At 35.8% G+C, this 18,671-nt stretch overlaps 1 protein-coding gene across 1 annotated transcript in view; it reads right to left on the bottom strand.

Moving 5' to 3' along the window:
• LOC108679762 (phosphofurin acidic cluster sorting protein 2) overlaps window positions 1-17,469 on the bottom strand; it is a 65,905-nt gene extending 48,436 nt beyond the window's left edge. Inside the window, exon 1 of the mRNA XM_047883627.1 lies at window positions 16,675-17,469. Within this exon, the coding sequence (XP_047739583.1) occupies window positions 16,675-16,787 (113 nt within the window). The 5' untranslated portion in view covers window positions 16,788-17,469. The remainder of the gene's footprint in view (window positions 1-16,674) is intronic.
• Between the last annotated feature and the right edge of the window lie 1,202 nt (window positions 17,470-18,671).

Genomic DNA, 18,671 nt, shown 5'->3' with positions numbered 1-18,671 from the left:
TTTAAAGCCATAAATAAAAAAAAACTAAAATTAAAATAATGTGGAAAGTAATCAGAGGATTACTTTCCAGATACTAGTAATAAATGACATACGGGATAGTTCAATTGAATCTAAAGAATCCAACTAGCTAGCTTAACAACAACAAAATATTTATGTATTGTGCATCCTACGTGCAGTTTGCTATAGCGATAATCAATGCAATTTCAGCTACAGCAAGCAGGCATGTCGGGGCAGTCTTTAGTAATGCGGCAGCTGTAACAACAAAACGCACGTAAGTGATACTGTGTTAAGTAGTAATGCAGTAATTCTATCATCAATTAAACATACATAAGCGATAAAGTGCTCAAAGTGAATGATATATTCTACCGAAGGCCAACATTCAGCGCTTTATATAAATCTGAATCACGTAGTTCCTCCCGACCAACATCAGGCTCGGCGAGTAAATCTTAAAAACCAAACACTTAAATTTCTAGTCAATATTTGGGCGCTTTGAATCAATGCTTCAGGTTCCCTAACAGATTCAGGGCATTGAATCAAAGGTGGCGTGCCAGTCCAGATATTTACCATAAAGAGAATTATTTGCATGCACCAATCGAAAAACTTGTGATTTATTGCTTGGAAGCTGTCATCCATCCTGGACTTTGGTATAAGACCAACTAACAACCACGTGAAGAAACAACTTACAAACAAATAACATCCATCTTATTTTAATGTGAATGAAATGATATAAAATCAGTTTATTTGTAATCTATGTTTACATGGGATATCTGACATACCTAGTTCGAACAATTTTTCACGATACTTTGTATAAAATTCAATCAAACCTACACTGAACATGTTCAAGTAAAAATAATTTATTATTTAAATCTAACCCAAAAATGTTAACTCACCCCATCACAATTGCGTTTTCGTGCCGGATTTCAATTATTTTAAATGAATTATAAATAGAAAATAATAAGGGACACTAGAAAAGTTATTACCTCGTGCATCCATTGCCTACGACATTTAGAAGCTCGATTTATTGCTTCAAGCGACAGCTTCAAGTAACAGCTTCAAGTAACAGCTTCAAGCAACAGCTTCAAGCAACAGTTTCAAGTAACAGCTTCAAGGAACAGCTTCAAGTAAAAGCTTCAAGCAACAGCTTCAAGTAACAGCTTCAAGTAACAGCTTCAAGCAACAGCTTCAAGCAACAGCTTCAAGCAACAGCTTCAAGTAACAGCTTTAAGTAACAACTTCAAGTAAAAGCGTTGAATTCGTAGATAATAACGAATGCGCAACATTTGTGGGATACCTAGGAAAAAAACTGGCAGCAAAATTGCTCGCAAAACCTTGCACTTTTAGCATAGATTTCATAATAAGATACTGTAGTTGAGGCCCAGAACTCATTTCACTTGTGAATAATGAAGACGAATGTCCAGCACACAAAGGAGAATTTATAAGAATTATTCAAAGACACGTTTAAGTCACGACAAAAATCGATCACTTATTCCGCCGTATAGACAGAGAGGGCATTACTGTAGATGCATTACTCAACTCGATGCATTACCTGAACTTCTAAGAACGTGGATGAATGGATAATCAATTGAAACATCGCCCACACGAAATGTAATAAGACGTATCTTTATGTAGGTGTATACGTGTAATGTATAATAGACATCGGTGAGAGTGCACCTCGCAGTTAAGGGAGTCTAACCGCACTTAAGGGTATTTATAGTGGCCTGAAATCAATTACACCCTTTGGTATAGTTAGGCTAAAGTTCTTCATTTATGCAAGTTTGATAGTGAATATTAAAAAACGCCGTATTCTCTTAAAATGTCATTTGGTAACTTGCTTTTTTATTTCCCAGCGCCAACAAAAAATTTCGTTTGACTCGTTGAGTAAAGAATTATACTCTGGTTTTCAGTCAAACTTGCCTCAATAATTACATGTAATCCACGAGACTGGAGAAAGCATTGTTTCTTCACTTAACTCAAAAACGGGTTTTATATTAACCAAAAATGAACCACATTCATAGATTACGACTTTTCTGATAATTTGTCTATACAATATCATACCCCACAATCATACCCCACTTCGATTACGAGTTCAATTCCTTGAAACGCTTACTTAACGTCGTTTCAACTTGACACAGCTAGTGAGATTTCTGTGCTTCTCATTGATTGCTAAATTACTAACTCTAGATTTCATTTTCCTACTTTTGAATGGTTCAATATTATTTTGTCATTACAAGTAAAAGTAAAAGAAAAGCATCAATATGAATGCGCTCCGAGAGAAAGATGCGGCAGATGAATAAATAATAATGAAGTGAATATTCGACGATATTAAAACTCCGATAGATTGTACTGAAAACTGAAGCGATATGGCCAAATGACCGCCTTCAGAACAGAGTAGAGATATTTGATGAGAATAGATCGCCGGCAGCGACGCTGCGAGCACCAACCCAGTAAGAATTTACAGTCACGGCAGCTTCTGATTTGGATTACCAGAAGCTGGGGCGACTCTAAATTTTGTTGGGGAACCCAGTGAAAATTTACAGTCACGGCAGCTTCTGATTTGGAGTACCAGAAGCTGGGGCGACTCTAAATTTTGTTAGGAAAGCAACTGTCGAGTCCTACACAAAATATGAATTCCGGACAAGGACGAAAATATCGACTCCGCGAATAATCTGGTGCAAGGCAAAAACACTGCAAGAGAAGCAAGAAACGTATGAAAGTTTACAAGCTTCCAAGAAATCATGCATGTTTTAGTTTCATAATATGTTCAACTTGATGTTAAGAAAATAGCGTTACAAAATGAAACGATGGGGTAATCGAACAAGACACTGAAGCTCGCAAAATATATCCAACACAATTATATAAATTAAAAGGAAACATAGATTAATAAGTTATAATTAAACAAAACACTACAGCGCACAACAAAATTTATCAAACACGCTGCAAACAAAATTGGGACAAAGGCTGAAAAAAAATACATATTTGAGAAGGTGAGAAGGGCACGAAATGACGGAAAAAGAGGAGGATTATAAGCGAGGTTGTATTTGGTGTTCGAGCTTCCACGACAGGTCAGTAGTATTATTATCCTTGGCATTGGCTAGGATTTCTACATTGACTGCGCAAAATATCTGCACAGGTTGGTTACAGCTGATTTGCATTATATATAGTTCCTAATCCTATATGTCAGTATCGGTCAGTAATAATATTTCAGTACCAGTTATCTACAGTTGATCTGTTTTAGTTATATTCATTCTGACAGACATTCGTGACAGTCTCATGAAGTAGCAGCTACATGTGACAGTGGTATGCAGCCACGGGTGTAAATATGATACGGAATCATTCCAATGAAAAAGTAGCGTACGCAGCCATATATTAACAATTCAAGATGTATTAAAATAAATCCTGTCATAAATCATCCGGCGTATTGCCGGTCAACGGCCAAATTTGTCACAATTCATCGTCATCCTACAAATCATGAGGAACCCATCACCAGCGTGCATGTAACTGTCATCCGTGTTATCAATCAATTAATACGTTAAGAGCTTCAAATCCTGCTAAGACATCAAGTTATTTGACCCACTAATTAACTATCGGCACCTGCAAAACCGTGATTTTAAAGTAACACGTAAAAATCAATTATAAATTCCGCTCCCTTAATGTTCAATGACGATCACAGATAATGATTTTTGTAAGGATTTAATAATAATATTTCTAAATTATGTCCACACGAAATTATCTCTTGTCAGCGTTTGGCATTACACAAAGCATTAAACATGACAACACGTCAGAAAGTACACAATAATAGTTATAAAAATACAGTGCCAAGGTCTCGATGTTGGCAGCGGTCACCGTGAGAGGTTTATGAGAATGCAAGCCATATATCATTACGAGTTAAAAATTCAATTATATTTACGTGAATAATGTGGAGCTATGATTAATAAAATAAACCCGAAGCCTTCACAAGATAGTAGAGACACATCTAAATTTTCTGTAAATGAATTTTCTCGTACGAAACGGAAGCAAAATCGTCAAATTGAATAAGAATGAACTTAACTACGCCTTCAGGAATTTATGGAAATAGAAATTTATTTTATCATTGGATGCATTTAATTTTTTTATTTAACAAAAATCAAATATCTCATAGTTCTGCAATTCCTTCATGTTTTAGAGAAAAATTTCTTTTAAATATATCCAGTATTCAAAGAGAAAGCCGAACTAAAAGCTTCTAATTTGCATTTTACGATATTTAAAAACTCTAATACGTAATTATATATAAACCATAATTAGTATTTCAGGAACTGAAATATTTCAGATTATTAAAAGAACACCTCGGAAACGAATTCGAATCACATTATTTCGGGTGCTTAGAAAATTCAGCACGTTAAAAAAAATTAATTTACGAGTCGAAACTTCCACGGCGTGACAGGCGGCTAATGTTTTGTATGATGGCATATCCGCTCGAAATTAAAACTTAAAAGAAACCATTTCTGTCGCGATAAAAGCGAACTGCAGTAAACCCTCGCTCACTGAGAGGAAATTGGGCGGCGAGAAAATGCGCCGCGTTTGCTTGACGCCCGGCCAACTAAGGAAAAAGTACATCGAGCCTTGGCAATCGCAGGCAGAAAAATTACATCAAAAAAAATCAGGAAATTTTTTATTATTCCTGAAAGAATAAATGATCAAGCATAGCTAAATACTAACGACTTATTTAACAGCAAGCGTCGGGTGAAGAGAGGTAAAACCAAAAAATGGAGAAATAAAATTACGGCAGCAGAAAAATTACGCTAAGCTAATCAGAAAAGAACAATCATTCCTGCACCTGCAAAATGAAATGAAAAAATCAATGATCCAGCAGCATAAGCAATGATCCCATATCACACCCAGTCCGTTCGGCGAGCGTCGGGTAATAGGAGAGGCAGGGCCATGAAACAATGACATTTATTCCATCAATAAAATTTATTACAACCTTTTATTTTTTCTTTGTATTATTATTTGTTTTTTATTAACGACTGCATCATTCCCTCGGCCCTCCACGCAGGGAAAAGAATAGAGCGCTGTATTGAGGAACATATCTTATTACGCGAATTAATATTATACGGCGTCAACGAAAACTATTCCGCGAGGTCTTCATTTTAATTGTTTTTAACGAAGTTTATTGGGGTTCTAATTTTCCGGCTTATTTAGATGATGTGTAGAATCCTGGCTTTATTTACGGTGACAGAAATATAATGCGTTGAATAATAAATTTATTAAGGGGAATGTAATGATGATGCATTAAATCCTGCTTTTATTTACGGTGAAATAAAGATGATGTATTGAATAATAAATTTAGTTACGGGAATGTAATGATGATGCGTTGAATCTTGGCTTTATTTACGGTGATATAAAGATGATCGATGCGTTGGATCATAAATTTAGTTACGGGAATGTAATGATGCGTTGAATCCTGGTTTTATTTACGGCGAATTAAAGATGATGCTTTGGCTCATAAATTTAGTTACGGGAATGTAATGATGATGCATTGAATCCAGGCATTAGTAACGGGAATGTATGGAGATTCTAAAGCGGACAAAACTCTGTATAGAAAGTTGCATGCATTCTATTGACAGGTCGGCAAACAGGAAATTATTGACAGTGAAGAATTCAGCTTTAAATTGTGATAATTGAGAGTGAGCTTTGACGTCTCTTCTTATGAAAGAAATTGCTTATTAAAACATCGATATTTATTAAAACTATAAATTAAAAAGGATGGTGGCACTCTCCCTGCATAAAACTTGAAACAAACTGGGAGCAACGAAACACTATAAAATGAGCCCAGCGAAGCTCGACAACAAATTTATTAGGGACTGTCACTAACAAATTTGCTACGTACGCGATTTAGTAAATGAAACAACACGCGTCCTTCCTGGCAGTCATGAGAGTGAGAAAAATCACAAATTTTTGCAGCATAAGAAAATGTTTACAGCAACAAGAGCAAAGCGGCAATAAGAAAAAAAAATTCGTATAATATATACGGCTTTGAATCGTCAGATAATATAAGCAATTTGTGTAACGAAAATACTTCGATTCATTTTATTTTTTTCTAACAGGAAGCAAATACATTTGAAGAAAGTAATCTTTTTGATCGGTAAATCAATAGTTAATACTTCAATAAAATAAAGATCTTCATGTTGCAATAGCTTGGATTTTTTTTGCCTTTTTAATTTTTTACCGACCTTTTCTAAATGTGTCCGAGTTTTTGATGTAGAATTAGGAGGAAAGTTGTCTAACGGCATAACTACATACAAAGACGTCCATACATTAGTTTTTAATGAACCAGAGCCGGTACTAAATGCAGCAACGGATAATACAGAATAATTGTAATTCCTATTGATGACAGAAATATCAATGTTATAACACAGAAAATACAAAATCCATACTGGGAAAGGGGAACGCTTGCTAAAGGTAACGATTAATAAACACCCACTACACCAACACAGCCTCATCAAAACACACCCCTACACAAGGTATTCTCAATACTCCCACACTACACAATTTTTTACCAAATATACACCCACAATATAACTCGTTACCCAACGCATTCATCACACAACCCATCACCCAAGACATCCACAACACAACTCATCACCCAACACATCCAAACCCGTCATCCAACACACTGCATACACGATTTATGACCGAATACACTCAGTATATAGGTACACAATTCATTGATAATCGTTAAAGTTGATAATAATCAACTTTAACTAGCCATGTCACACATAACCGAAGCGACAATGCAGCACGGTCGTCAGCCTAATGCTAATGGCCAATAAGCCAGGCCATTTTAGCGCACACTTAAAAGCTTCGTCTTTCACGTTTGTGAGCATCTGAAAATGAACGAAGAACGCACTATATCGCCGAGCGTTGATTGTAAACATGCACAATAGCGGCGCTTAATTAGAATTATCATGATTATTGCTGATATGTAATGTTAATTCCTGTCGAGTGTAAAAATAATGCATGTAAACAGAACTGATTGAATCCCGGGTGGAAATTGAATTACCGTTAACAGAAATGATCCAATCTTGAGTGGAAAGTAAGTGTATTTAAACAGAAATTATTTCATAGTAAGTGTAAAGGTAATGCCTGTTAACAAAAATTATCCAACCTTGAGTGGAAAGTGAGTGCATGTATAAACAGAAATAATTACATATTAAGTGTAAATTTCCTGTTAACAGAAATTATCCAATATTGAGTGGAAAGTAAGTACATTTAAACAGAAATAATTTCATATTAAGTGTAAAGGTAATGCATGTTAACAGGAATGATTTAATCCACCAGAGTGGCAAGTGAATACCCGTAAAAAAAATCATTAACACCAGCCAAGTTTAAATAGTGCAGAGAAACAGAAAATATTCCTCCTGCCAACTGTCGAGGGAATGCGGATGGGCATTAATTATTCATTCCTCTCGAGTGTAGGTGGAATGAAAATAAATGGCAATAGTTTAAAAATAATTGCTGGGATACATCAGAAATGTCATGCGATTGCGAAAGAACATGAAATATTGAGTGAGAAAGATCATGGCCAACAATGGTAAGTAAATGGTCAGAAATTAAGCCTAAAATTATAGGTTACGGCTAAAAATAATTGTGAAATTAAGCGCAACGCAGGGCTATGTTTTTAACCCCAAATAAAACAACGCAGATCAGCAAAATTAGCAATGAATGTTATGAATTATTTAGAATGAATCGTATTCAACGAGTTGAAATAAATCGGAGCCGCTTGTAACGCAGGGCTACTGTTTTCAATCCTAAATGAAACAACGCCGATTTATAAAGTTATCAATAAATGTTCAAAAATATCACTGCACGAAATGGCACTTTTGAGCAAAAGTATCCACTGAGGTGAAATAAATCTTGGTGAGCACAGGGGCCTATACTTTCAAAAAAATTTAAGAGGTCGTAAGTTCATCAGCTAATCATTGACGGCCTTTCAAACAAATCCACCAATCATAGATAAGAAAATAGAGCGTAAGTACTCACGTTAACTTAGCCAGTTTTGAAAGTATGGCACAGGGCTTGTGATCAATAAGTCGTAGACGTGATACGTAGCCCCAACCCACCCCGAGTATGGCGCCCTCACTAATTACGTACGAGGGCGAGACAGACGGGCGGCTACTGGATCTACCCTTGCACGTCGTTGCGAGTCACTTCGTGAACACGGGCCTATGTTAAAGATAAAAATCGGAATTCCGTCTAAAATCGGAATTACTGACGGCTGCTCAAGTAAAACCAAGCAATCACCAGCAAGAAATCGGTTGCTACGTGTACTTATGCCGCTACGTGTACTTATGCCGCTACGTGTACCTATAGACCACTATATACGAGTGGTCTAGGTCACGAACAATAACGTCACGAGCAATAACGTTACGAACAAAAACGTCACGAACAAAAAACGTCACGAACAATAACGTCACGAACAAGTTAACGTCACGAATAGTGTTACGACAGACGGTCACGAACAATTCCTGACAGACGGTTGTAACGACAGACGGTCACGAACAATTTAACGTCACGAACAATTTAACGTCACGAACAATAACGTCACGAACAATTTAACGTCACGAACAATAACGCCAAGAACAATTTAACGTTACGAACAATAACGCCACGAACAATTTAGCGTCACGAACAATAACGCCACGAACAATTTAAGCCAAACTTTTTTTTAAAGAGGATTCCGGCTCCTTGAAAATACAAATAAATACCAGTTGGTTAACAGTGCAATAGTTCTCAGCAACATAGTTAGTTGACAAGCTGAAGTTCTCAACAATACAGGCGGTCTACAGTGGAGTTCTTAAAAATACAGCTGGTTGACAGTACAATGGTTTTTAACAATAGGTAAAATTCCTATAAACAACACAATTTCTTACAACAACACAATGCAGCTAGTAAGGAAAATACAATTCCTTTTAACAATACAATTCCTATTAACAATACAATTCCTATTAACAATACAATTTTTTACAACAATGCAGATAGTAAGTAAGAGAGTGAACGCCAACTAGGAAGTTGATGCAGTGAAGCAGAGCACACGCACTACAGCGGCTCGCAGGTAGCCTCCTGTTATTGGCTCTGTGCCCGGCAAGGCTAAGCTCGTAAAAACAAGTCATTATCGAGGGTATTTCTGCCCTCGTCATGTCCCACTTTCACAACCAAAAGCTGTCAAAATTAAATTATTAACCAACTCAGCCCAGTTCAACAGTCCGACTCAAGTTCGCCTAAGCCCACTTCAACAGTCCCACTCAAGTTCGCACGTAAGGCCTCCATATATAGACGCAATATATTAATTATTGTACCCTACAAAATATTAACTCATGCATGGGGACGCTTCATTTTGGATGAAACATATATAATTATCATAATTATAATATAAAATGCTGAGTAAACCGAACAATAATCTTAAGATAAATTGTTTACTGAAACTTCATGCCAAGTAAAAAGTATACCTACTAAAGTGATGGTACTATGAAGTTAGGAGGAAGAATAAATATAGCAATAGTATATTATTTGTACATCCTACGCAAATTATAATAAATCGTAGCTATAGAAGATATGATCGACTGCACATTGGTCCCACAAATTGACTCTAGATTTACATGATGATGCGATATTTTTAGCGCAAAGCTTCGGTTACTTTCTGTCATATTTATTAAAGACAAAAAAATCAGATGCTTGTTCACCACTGACGTTCACATGAAACTGAAGAAAAAACGTGCTGAAGCAAATCACGTTGCTTCTAATCTTCTTAACCGGAAATAATCTTAACTTCATAACCGGAACTGATTAAAGATAGGGAGGCGAAAAAAAGTTAATCTCTAAAGACGAATTGAAAAATCATATTCTCCTCCAATGCTTTTAAAATGGATTCGGATGTCGATAAATAATCACTAAATACACACTGGATATTATCAATTAGTCAATAGATTGGCACAATTAAGCACAGTCAATACTCAAGACAGGGAGCCCTGAGGCTGAGAGACGGAAGTTTCCTTATCAGAGGTAATATTTACCTAATAAACAGATGCCTCGATATATTTCCAAGAAACCGGCAGCTTTGTATTTGCAAAAAAAAAAAAAAATTGATGGCTCGATACTTCCCTAATCAACTGATAAATAGATATTTACGCAAAAAAATAGATAGATATTTAACCAAGGAACCTGCGTCTCGATATTTTCCTAATGAAATGATGGCTCGATATTTACCTAAGAAACAGGTGGCTTGATATTTACTTAAGTAGTATTAATATTAGTAGTAGTAGTAGTAGAATGGTTAGCTAGCCCTTCAGCTATCAAGTTATTTCGCGCCGGAAGCCAGAAATAACATCGCCTGCAAGGCAGAAGGTCTCCAGTTTTGAAAAATTCTCAAATGATTCATAACTCACAAGAGGTGGAAGGACTCAAATGTCCAGCCCGCTGAAGATGGCTATAAAGTAGCAGCGACAAAGAGACGATGTGCCAAGGAGGGACAAGTGACAAGGAGGGACAGGTGAAAAGCAACAGAAACTAAGACACTCGAACAAGAGGTCGCTTACACCGGACGTCGGCCTCCCGTACGAGAGAGACAGTAACGGGGAATTTAACGAATTCTACCAACATAATAACGTAATGTAAGGAATTCTACCTACATAATAACGTAATGTAAGGAATTCTACCTACATAATAACGTAATGTAAGGAATTCTACCTACATAATAACGTAATGTAAGGAATTCTACCTACATAATAACGTAATGCAAGGAATCCTACCTACATAATAACGTAATGCAAGGAATCTTACCTACATAATAACGTAATGCAAGGAATCCAACCTACATAATAACGTAATGCAAGGAATCTTACCTACATAATAACGTAATGCAAGGAATCCAACCTACATAATAACGTAATGCAAGGAATCTTACCTACATAATAACGTAATGCAAGGAATCCTACCTACATAATAACGTTATGCAAGGAATCCTACCTACATAATAACGTTATGCAAAGAATCCTACCTACATAATAACGTAATGCAAGGAATCTTACCTACATAATAACGTAATGCAAGGAATCCTACCTACATGATAAGCCCGCAGTTAAGCACCGCGAGCTCAGCTGTGAGGCGCTCAGGAACAATGCCCAAAGGAACACGAAATCCCATAGGACTTCTGACGAGCACAGACACACGTCAGAAGTCCCACATGAGAGGTGATATTTACGTAATAAGCCGATCGCTTTCGTATTGTATGGCTGGTCTGCGTTATACCATGTAATAAGTTTATGCAAGCCCGAATCTGTGCAAAACCGAACGCGAAAAGAGTAGGGAAGAACTGTTTGTAGTGCATCTAAATAAAGGATAACATTCAATAATAAAATGTTATCTCGAATTAATAAAGCCGTTATATAAATAATAACCAAAATAAAATTACAAATACGGAAACATGTCAGAATAATATCTAAATATTTAAGACATAGTAAAGTAAAAATTAAATTACCACATCTCCAACTTTCCAACTATCTTTCCCTTATTAAAATGATAATTACCCAACAATGATATTGTACAAAATATCATATAATATAATTTGTACAAAATAAGTCATAATTCATGACTTAATATTTAAGATGATAATATTTAGAAGATTAAGAATTTCGACCCCAAGGTATCACAGAACTATCAACCAGTCACGCATAATAATCACCCATTACACAACTTTAGGACACAACTAAAAGTTCTAAGAAATAATTACAGAATTCTTGAGCATTACAGAAGTCTGAATAAATTTTGAACGAGTGTCGATCGATTCAAGCGCGGCATACTAAAGACCCTTTAATTCAGACAGCACAAAGACAATACTCAATACTCATTGATTTAAGGCGAGATATATCCGGACATAACCGGCACATGGTTATGATAGAATAATCTATAGCAGACACACGGGCTCGTCAAGTGAATGCCACGACGCTAAGATTAATCAAATACGTACAGGAATCACAGCAAACTTTGGCGCATCAAAAATAAATTTATTTCGATGACGATTGCCAATCAAAAACAATATATAAATTATTAATTTCACCTTCACCATTTGTTAAGATTACTGCTATCCATATGACGATAATATGATGTCTCGTAGTACTTTTATTCGATCGTCATAAATTAATCACGAAGAATATTAGAAATTTTGGAATTGCCAGAAATTAACAACGGCGTCATTGAATGTACTAAATGCAAAATAATTATAGACACTTAGAACCTTTCATCGTTATTATATTATTCCAAGTTATGAGTATAGAATCTTCAGTGTCAAATGCGTAAAGAACAGAGGTATCAATATATATCTTGAGTAATATCAATATTTTCTTTTATAATTCACATAAACAAGTCTTCAATGGAATAAACTCGAATAAATGCATGCGGATTTTGTATCTTATAAATAAACCTAGCAATTTTAAACGGACGATACCGTATATAACCCAAATTAAATTCTTCACCAAATCCACGCAGTTAAAAGTTATGTGCGAAAAATTTACAATAATCGCTCGATCCTGAAGAAAGCGAACTTTTTTCGCAAACAAATAATTGAATCTTTAAATTGGGAGGGACTCAGTAATTTGTCCCGTCAATTCAATGAATGCATAATGGAATGAATTAAATAATTACTTTCACAAGAAGAATGAATGAAACGCGACGCCTGCTTTGGGGCCACGCTTCAATAGTCAAATATTAAAGTATGGCATTCAATAGACATTCAGTCGACAGTCAGTCTTATGACTTCCATCGAGAATTGTCCATCACCACCGAACGATGACCTAGTAGACATAGTTCCATTTTAAATTAACTACTTCAGGCATAAATTTGAAATTACAGGTAACAGCACAAAACTACACTAAGATACATGCGTGAAAGTAGGCTTTAGTCATTGAAATTCTTGCGTTCAAAATCGGGATTTATTCATGAAGACTAGTGAAGAGACGTACAATGATTGACTCAAAATATTTTCAAACTTATGAAGTTTTTAATTAAATCCATAAGAATGGGTTCATGTACGTAACAAATCCCTGTTCGACATCCCTGTTCGTATCTTCCGAATAGTGGAATTACAACGCGGATAAATTGTTATCGGCTGATATACTCCGAAAACTGACGGGGTCATGTTGTCCAAAAACAGCGACACACTTTCCGCATGTAGCAGGTCAAACTGGGTCAAAATGATGCATACAAAAGCAAAAATTGTATCTAAATTTGGACCAAGTCTACTTCATTTCCCTCATTGTGGGAATATAACCGAATAAAAAGAAGCGAAGTTGTCACTTCAGTTAAAAAAAATGACAGGAGTAGAAATGTGGGCCATAGAGGGATCGGAGGTCGGCATCCGTAGAGGACAAAAGACACGGAAAAATCGATACAAGATAGATGCAGTGATTAGATTTGCTGGCGCTAGCACGATAAATTTGTCATCCAGAAATAGAACACCTTTATTGTGAAGCGACATGGACTAGAAGTGAAATCTAAAAATATGTTTTATGGAACGTAGAATAATTCAAAGAAATTAAACGCGTTCAACCATTTTACTATGTCAATTATGTGCACTTTAGTACCGAGAACATTTTAAAACTCTTTCGCACCTACGAGTTTAAAACTTTATACGAATATTATTAAAGTAATATCGATATTACCAATTTAATTGTAAATCCTAAGACGGTCACTAAAATAAAATAAAAATAAGCAGCAGAAGCCAGTTGAAATTTTTTGGACGCTCTATAGGTTGATGAATTTCTGTTCAGTAAATTTGCTATCAACTCAACGATATGAGGCCATCGCATTAAACGATAATGTTTATCAGAACTGAATAAAATCATAATTAAATGAAAATAATCCTAATGGAGTTTCACTCGCGCAACGGAAATATGAACAAAACGTGATAACGAAGAGCATTAGCCACAGGTAACTACAACATCGAATATACCGTACGAAAAAAACTCACATAAAAAAATCTGCTGCAAAAATAACATACGCATGCACCAGACATAAAAAAAACAAGATAGCAAAATTAACAGCACAACCGCGTGATACAAAACTAATATCATCACAATTTCACATATCACTTTCACGGTATTTTCCTCGATGTTTTTGCATTATCAAGACAAATCCATTGCATTATGCAAACGGCCGCAAAACCCGGACAAATAATTTCGGCACCCGGAAAAATAATAATAATTTATCCTTCATCGTATTGGAAGAACTGGACGCATATATTTTTATTAAGGAGCTCAGATCACTGATAAATACGAATGATTTGGCCGCCGCAGTCGAAATCGAACCAGTCACTCAATTATATACTTACATTAGAATTAGATTCAACCAGGCATACCTATCGCAAAATGCTTTATATGAAATCGAACCAGTCACTCAATTATATAGGTACTTACATTAGATTCAACCAGGCATACCTATCGCAAAATGCTTTATATGAAATTGAACCAGTCACTCAATTATATACCTACTTACATTAGATTCAACCAGGCATGGTACCTATCGCAAAAGGCTTTATATGGAATCGAACCAGTCACTCAATTGTATACTTACATTAGATTCAACCAGGCACTTCGTAGAATGCTTTATATGAAATCGAACCAGTCACTCAATTACATACTTACATTAGATTCAACCAGGCACATCGCAGAACGCTTTATATGAAATTGAACCAGTCACTCAATTATATAGTTACATTAAATACAAGCTTGCACATAGCAAAATGCTTTATATGAAATCGAACCCAGCCAGTTTTTTTCAAGAACAGCCAGACAATTTTAAAAGTCATATAGTACCCGATCTGGTTTGGAATTCGCCTAGCCCACGATGTTGACCTTAGAACAGCCAGCCTGTCCCTAAACTCCAATCCAAATGTCCGCGAGCTAGTCTTCAAAACAGCCAAATAAACAGTAATAGCCCCCACCCCGATATTATCCTTAAAACAGCTAAATGCCACCGATGTTATCCATAAAGCAGCCAAATGTCCTCGAAGTTATCCTTAAAACAGCCAAATGTCCTCGATGTTATCCTTAAAACAGCCAAATGTCCCAATGTTTTCCATAAAGCATCCAAATGTCCCAGTCTTTTCCATAAAACAGTTGCGTATAAGCGCTGGGATGAGCGCATGGCCTCGCTACTGTAGTTACGGCTCAAGTTTTTCGAGGTGAGGGAACAGGAGGCGAAATCGGTAAACTCTACGGAGCAACAACGCCATGGACCGGAACGTTAATTTAACCGTGAATGAAATGTGAATTAACAAGGTAATCCCAATTGATAGAGATTAATAATACCAATGTTCAATTCAACGCAGCAAAAAGGAAAGTTCTACAAAAACAATCATAATTTTCCAGCCACCGCTCGTAGAATGGGTAAAGCCGAACCCAGAGGCGTTTCCATTACCAAATTGATCCATTATTTTTTAACTGAGATTAGAATCGAGGAAGCTAATCAACTATTTTCCTGCATTGAGATGTATTTTCAGTTTACTATGAGTCAAAGGGTGGACTCCATTGAGTATATGAGCGGGGTCACTAGCGGAGAATAAGCGCGCACAACCACACTCGGCAAGACCACAGAGAGCACTGGCGTCAGTGGACGAGCTTCCATGTAAATAAATATAAGGAGCGAGTCAGAGGGAAAACATAGCACGCTGTCCGACGCATGAATCAAACGTGTTGCCAGTGATGATGGAGGAGGAATTGACATTAAATTGGTTTTTCAACTAACTTCAGTAGGTATTTGTAAAATATTATAAAGGTACATTACACAGCTTTAAAAATGCCTCCAATGAACATGAACGTACAACGAATTGGTACAATTTTAATCACGCTGAAAAACGCGCAACTTATATCGACTTCATTCTAATTTTCACTCTTTATTATATACCTACGCGAAAAGAAATTGTATGGGATTATAAACTATCTTAGTTGAGACTCAATTCCGATTGCAGCATCGAATTTTCGCACGTCGAAACTCGATATATAATCATGCTATTTCCCAATTTACCGTAAAACCTTTTTATTCTAACATTGAGATGATGAATGTAATAGGTAAAGTCTGTACTAAGTGTACTTATACCCAGATTCACGCAACTTTATCGTACAAGGTATCATCATATACTTATTGCTTCATCATATGAAATGGCTGCACGGTTATTGACCAAAACCAAGGACTAGGGCCTAGGAAACATTGTTTCATTCAAGCCAAATGAAGAAATGAGAGTTCAGAGTTAGGAATAAGCATCGCTTTTCCTACAAATATAACATATATATAACAAAACACTCAAATATAGAATGACAAACACTTACCTGGTAATGCAGTAGGCTGGACTTTTTTTCATGTCACCAGTATCAAATAGGCTTTCCCTGTTACATCATCATAGCAGACTTTTCATCATTGGGACATTTCACAATTTACCAATTTAACCTAACCTAACTTGCGTGTACTTATCTTTGCAAAATGCACATTATGCAATGATGGAATTTGATGGTGGAAACTAGTATGATGAAATATTTCAATAAAGAATTACTTAAGCAATGAAATGTCTCATATGATAAGGTGTCTTGCCACTGCCAAAAACCTTCCCTGTTACCTCACAATACACAAATCAAGAGTAAAAACACTCACCTTGGGATGCAGTTTGCTGGAGTTTTGTCCATATCTCCAGTAGCGAAAAGCTTCATGCTCATTGGCACAGGCTTGAGGCCAAAGTTGCTCAAGATGTTCTGTCGCTCAGCCATGATGGAAAGGAATGGTCTTCAAAAGATGCTGTTAACAATTACCGCCACAATATGACACTCGTGCACAAGAAGGGTTATACTATGATGTGTAATCACAATGAGTTTTGTTGCATAGCAAGGCCTGAAGGATGAAGAGAATCAGGCAGGATACAAGGTTGGCAAATGAGTTTCATTGTTCAATGCAATTTATGGGCAACAAAGTTTCATTGTTCAATGCAATTTTTGTTCATTGATTGAATTTTAACTGTAATGCCTTAAAAACCAAAAGAACAATATTAAATAGTACACTTTCAATTCAGAAAGATGTAGGCATTTTAATCTTGAAAAAGACAGTGCTCAAGAACCACAATCAAAAGCTGGTTTCCAGATGTATACTATACTTCTAGTGGTGATAAGTCATTTTTCAATATCACTGTAGTACACTTGAAGTAAAAATAACTATTGAGCCCATCAAAGTATTTTCTTTTTTTACATAAACACTAGGGGCAACGACTAGCACTGCTATACATTAATTAGCTTAACACAGGTATACACTAATTAGTCTTTAATGATATCAATTCAAATCTATAAGCAGGAATAAGAAGACCATTGCTGATATGTTTCATTGGTACACAAGATAGTTCTATATTTAATCCAATTATTTGCCAAGAGATCAGTTTCTTCAGTTTGTTACATAAAAATTCATCCTGTGGAAGGAAACGTAGAAGATTAACATTAACGAATCTTTGTAAAACTTTTAATAAAGCTAAACAAAATTTTTATTATAATATTTTTAGGGATTTGAGAACTAGATGATTAATGAACACCATAAACTTGGCCATAAGTTGAGTCCCACAGTGAGCAAAGGAAACCCACACAGAAAAATTTCCCTGTCATGACTAGTGATGCATATAATTTTTTCTAGACCATAGTTTTGATAAATCATTTCAAATGGTTTTTGTCATTTTTAGGGCCAAAAAATTTTCCAGGACAATATATTAGATATTTGTGAGTTTGTTTTTGAAGTTGTGAACATATTAGGATTTTTCAGGCGCATAGCCTGGATAATCTACATGTCAGGATATAACATGGACTGGAAAAATATGTGTGTATGAAAATAGCAAAGGTGCTGACCAACCTATGGTTTTGTGTGAGAGCAGGGGCACTGGGTGTAGATTGTACTTAATTGATCTAAAAAATGATTTTTTACTAGTCATCAATATGAAATCATGTCAACGAGAACAGTAAGCTTTATAAATAAATAAAAAATGTCACTACTATTATCTTGGCCAACCACCGGCCATCCAATATTACTCGCCCCTAATTGTGCTCCCCTCCACCACAACAGTGACAGGTGGGTAATTTATGATGTGTGTTTCCTCTCAGTCTTTCCCCAACATCATCAGAACTGTAGCTTCCAAAGAAAATGTGAAATCTCCAATTTAGCAGGGATAAAAAAGTATTTTGTTAGAAAATATCTACTAAATAGAGGTTGATTCAGATATGTTGTTAATACTGATCAATAGAGAATAAATAGTAGTAGGTACTTCCTTGTGTCTCACAAATTTAGGCAAGTCGCATTGTATGATGAACATTGACGTACAACCTTTTGATCTATCATAACTGATGCTATACAAAATATACATATTTTTTCTCAATTTAGAGAAACTATAAATAAATAGCTGAATAAGCATAAGAATTCAGATTGATACTTTATTTACAAGCAGTGATTTAATGATTATACATAGAGATAGAATCTCATAGGGATCCAGCCAAGCCTGCCTGAGGGCTCGCAGTTCTCAATAAGATTCCACAATTTTCAAAAATGACTCAAAACAATGACTTTCACCAACAATTCCTGTAAATTGCCCATAAACATTCATGTATTCATGACAATTCTGCACA

Source organism: Hyalella azteca, unplaced genomic scaffold (genome assembly GCF_000764305.2).
Source record: "Hyalella azteca isolate HAZT.00-mixed unplaced genomic scaffold, Hazt_2.0.2 contig13348, whole genome shotgun sequence".
Lineage (NCBI taxonomy): Eukaryota > Metazoa > Arthropoda > Malacostraca > Amphipoda > Hyalellidae > Hyalella > Hyalella azteca.
This window is presented reverse-complemented; position numbering and strand designations above follow the sequence as displayed.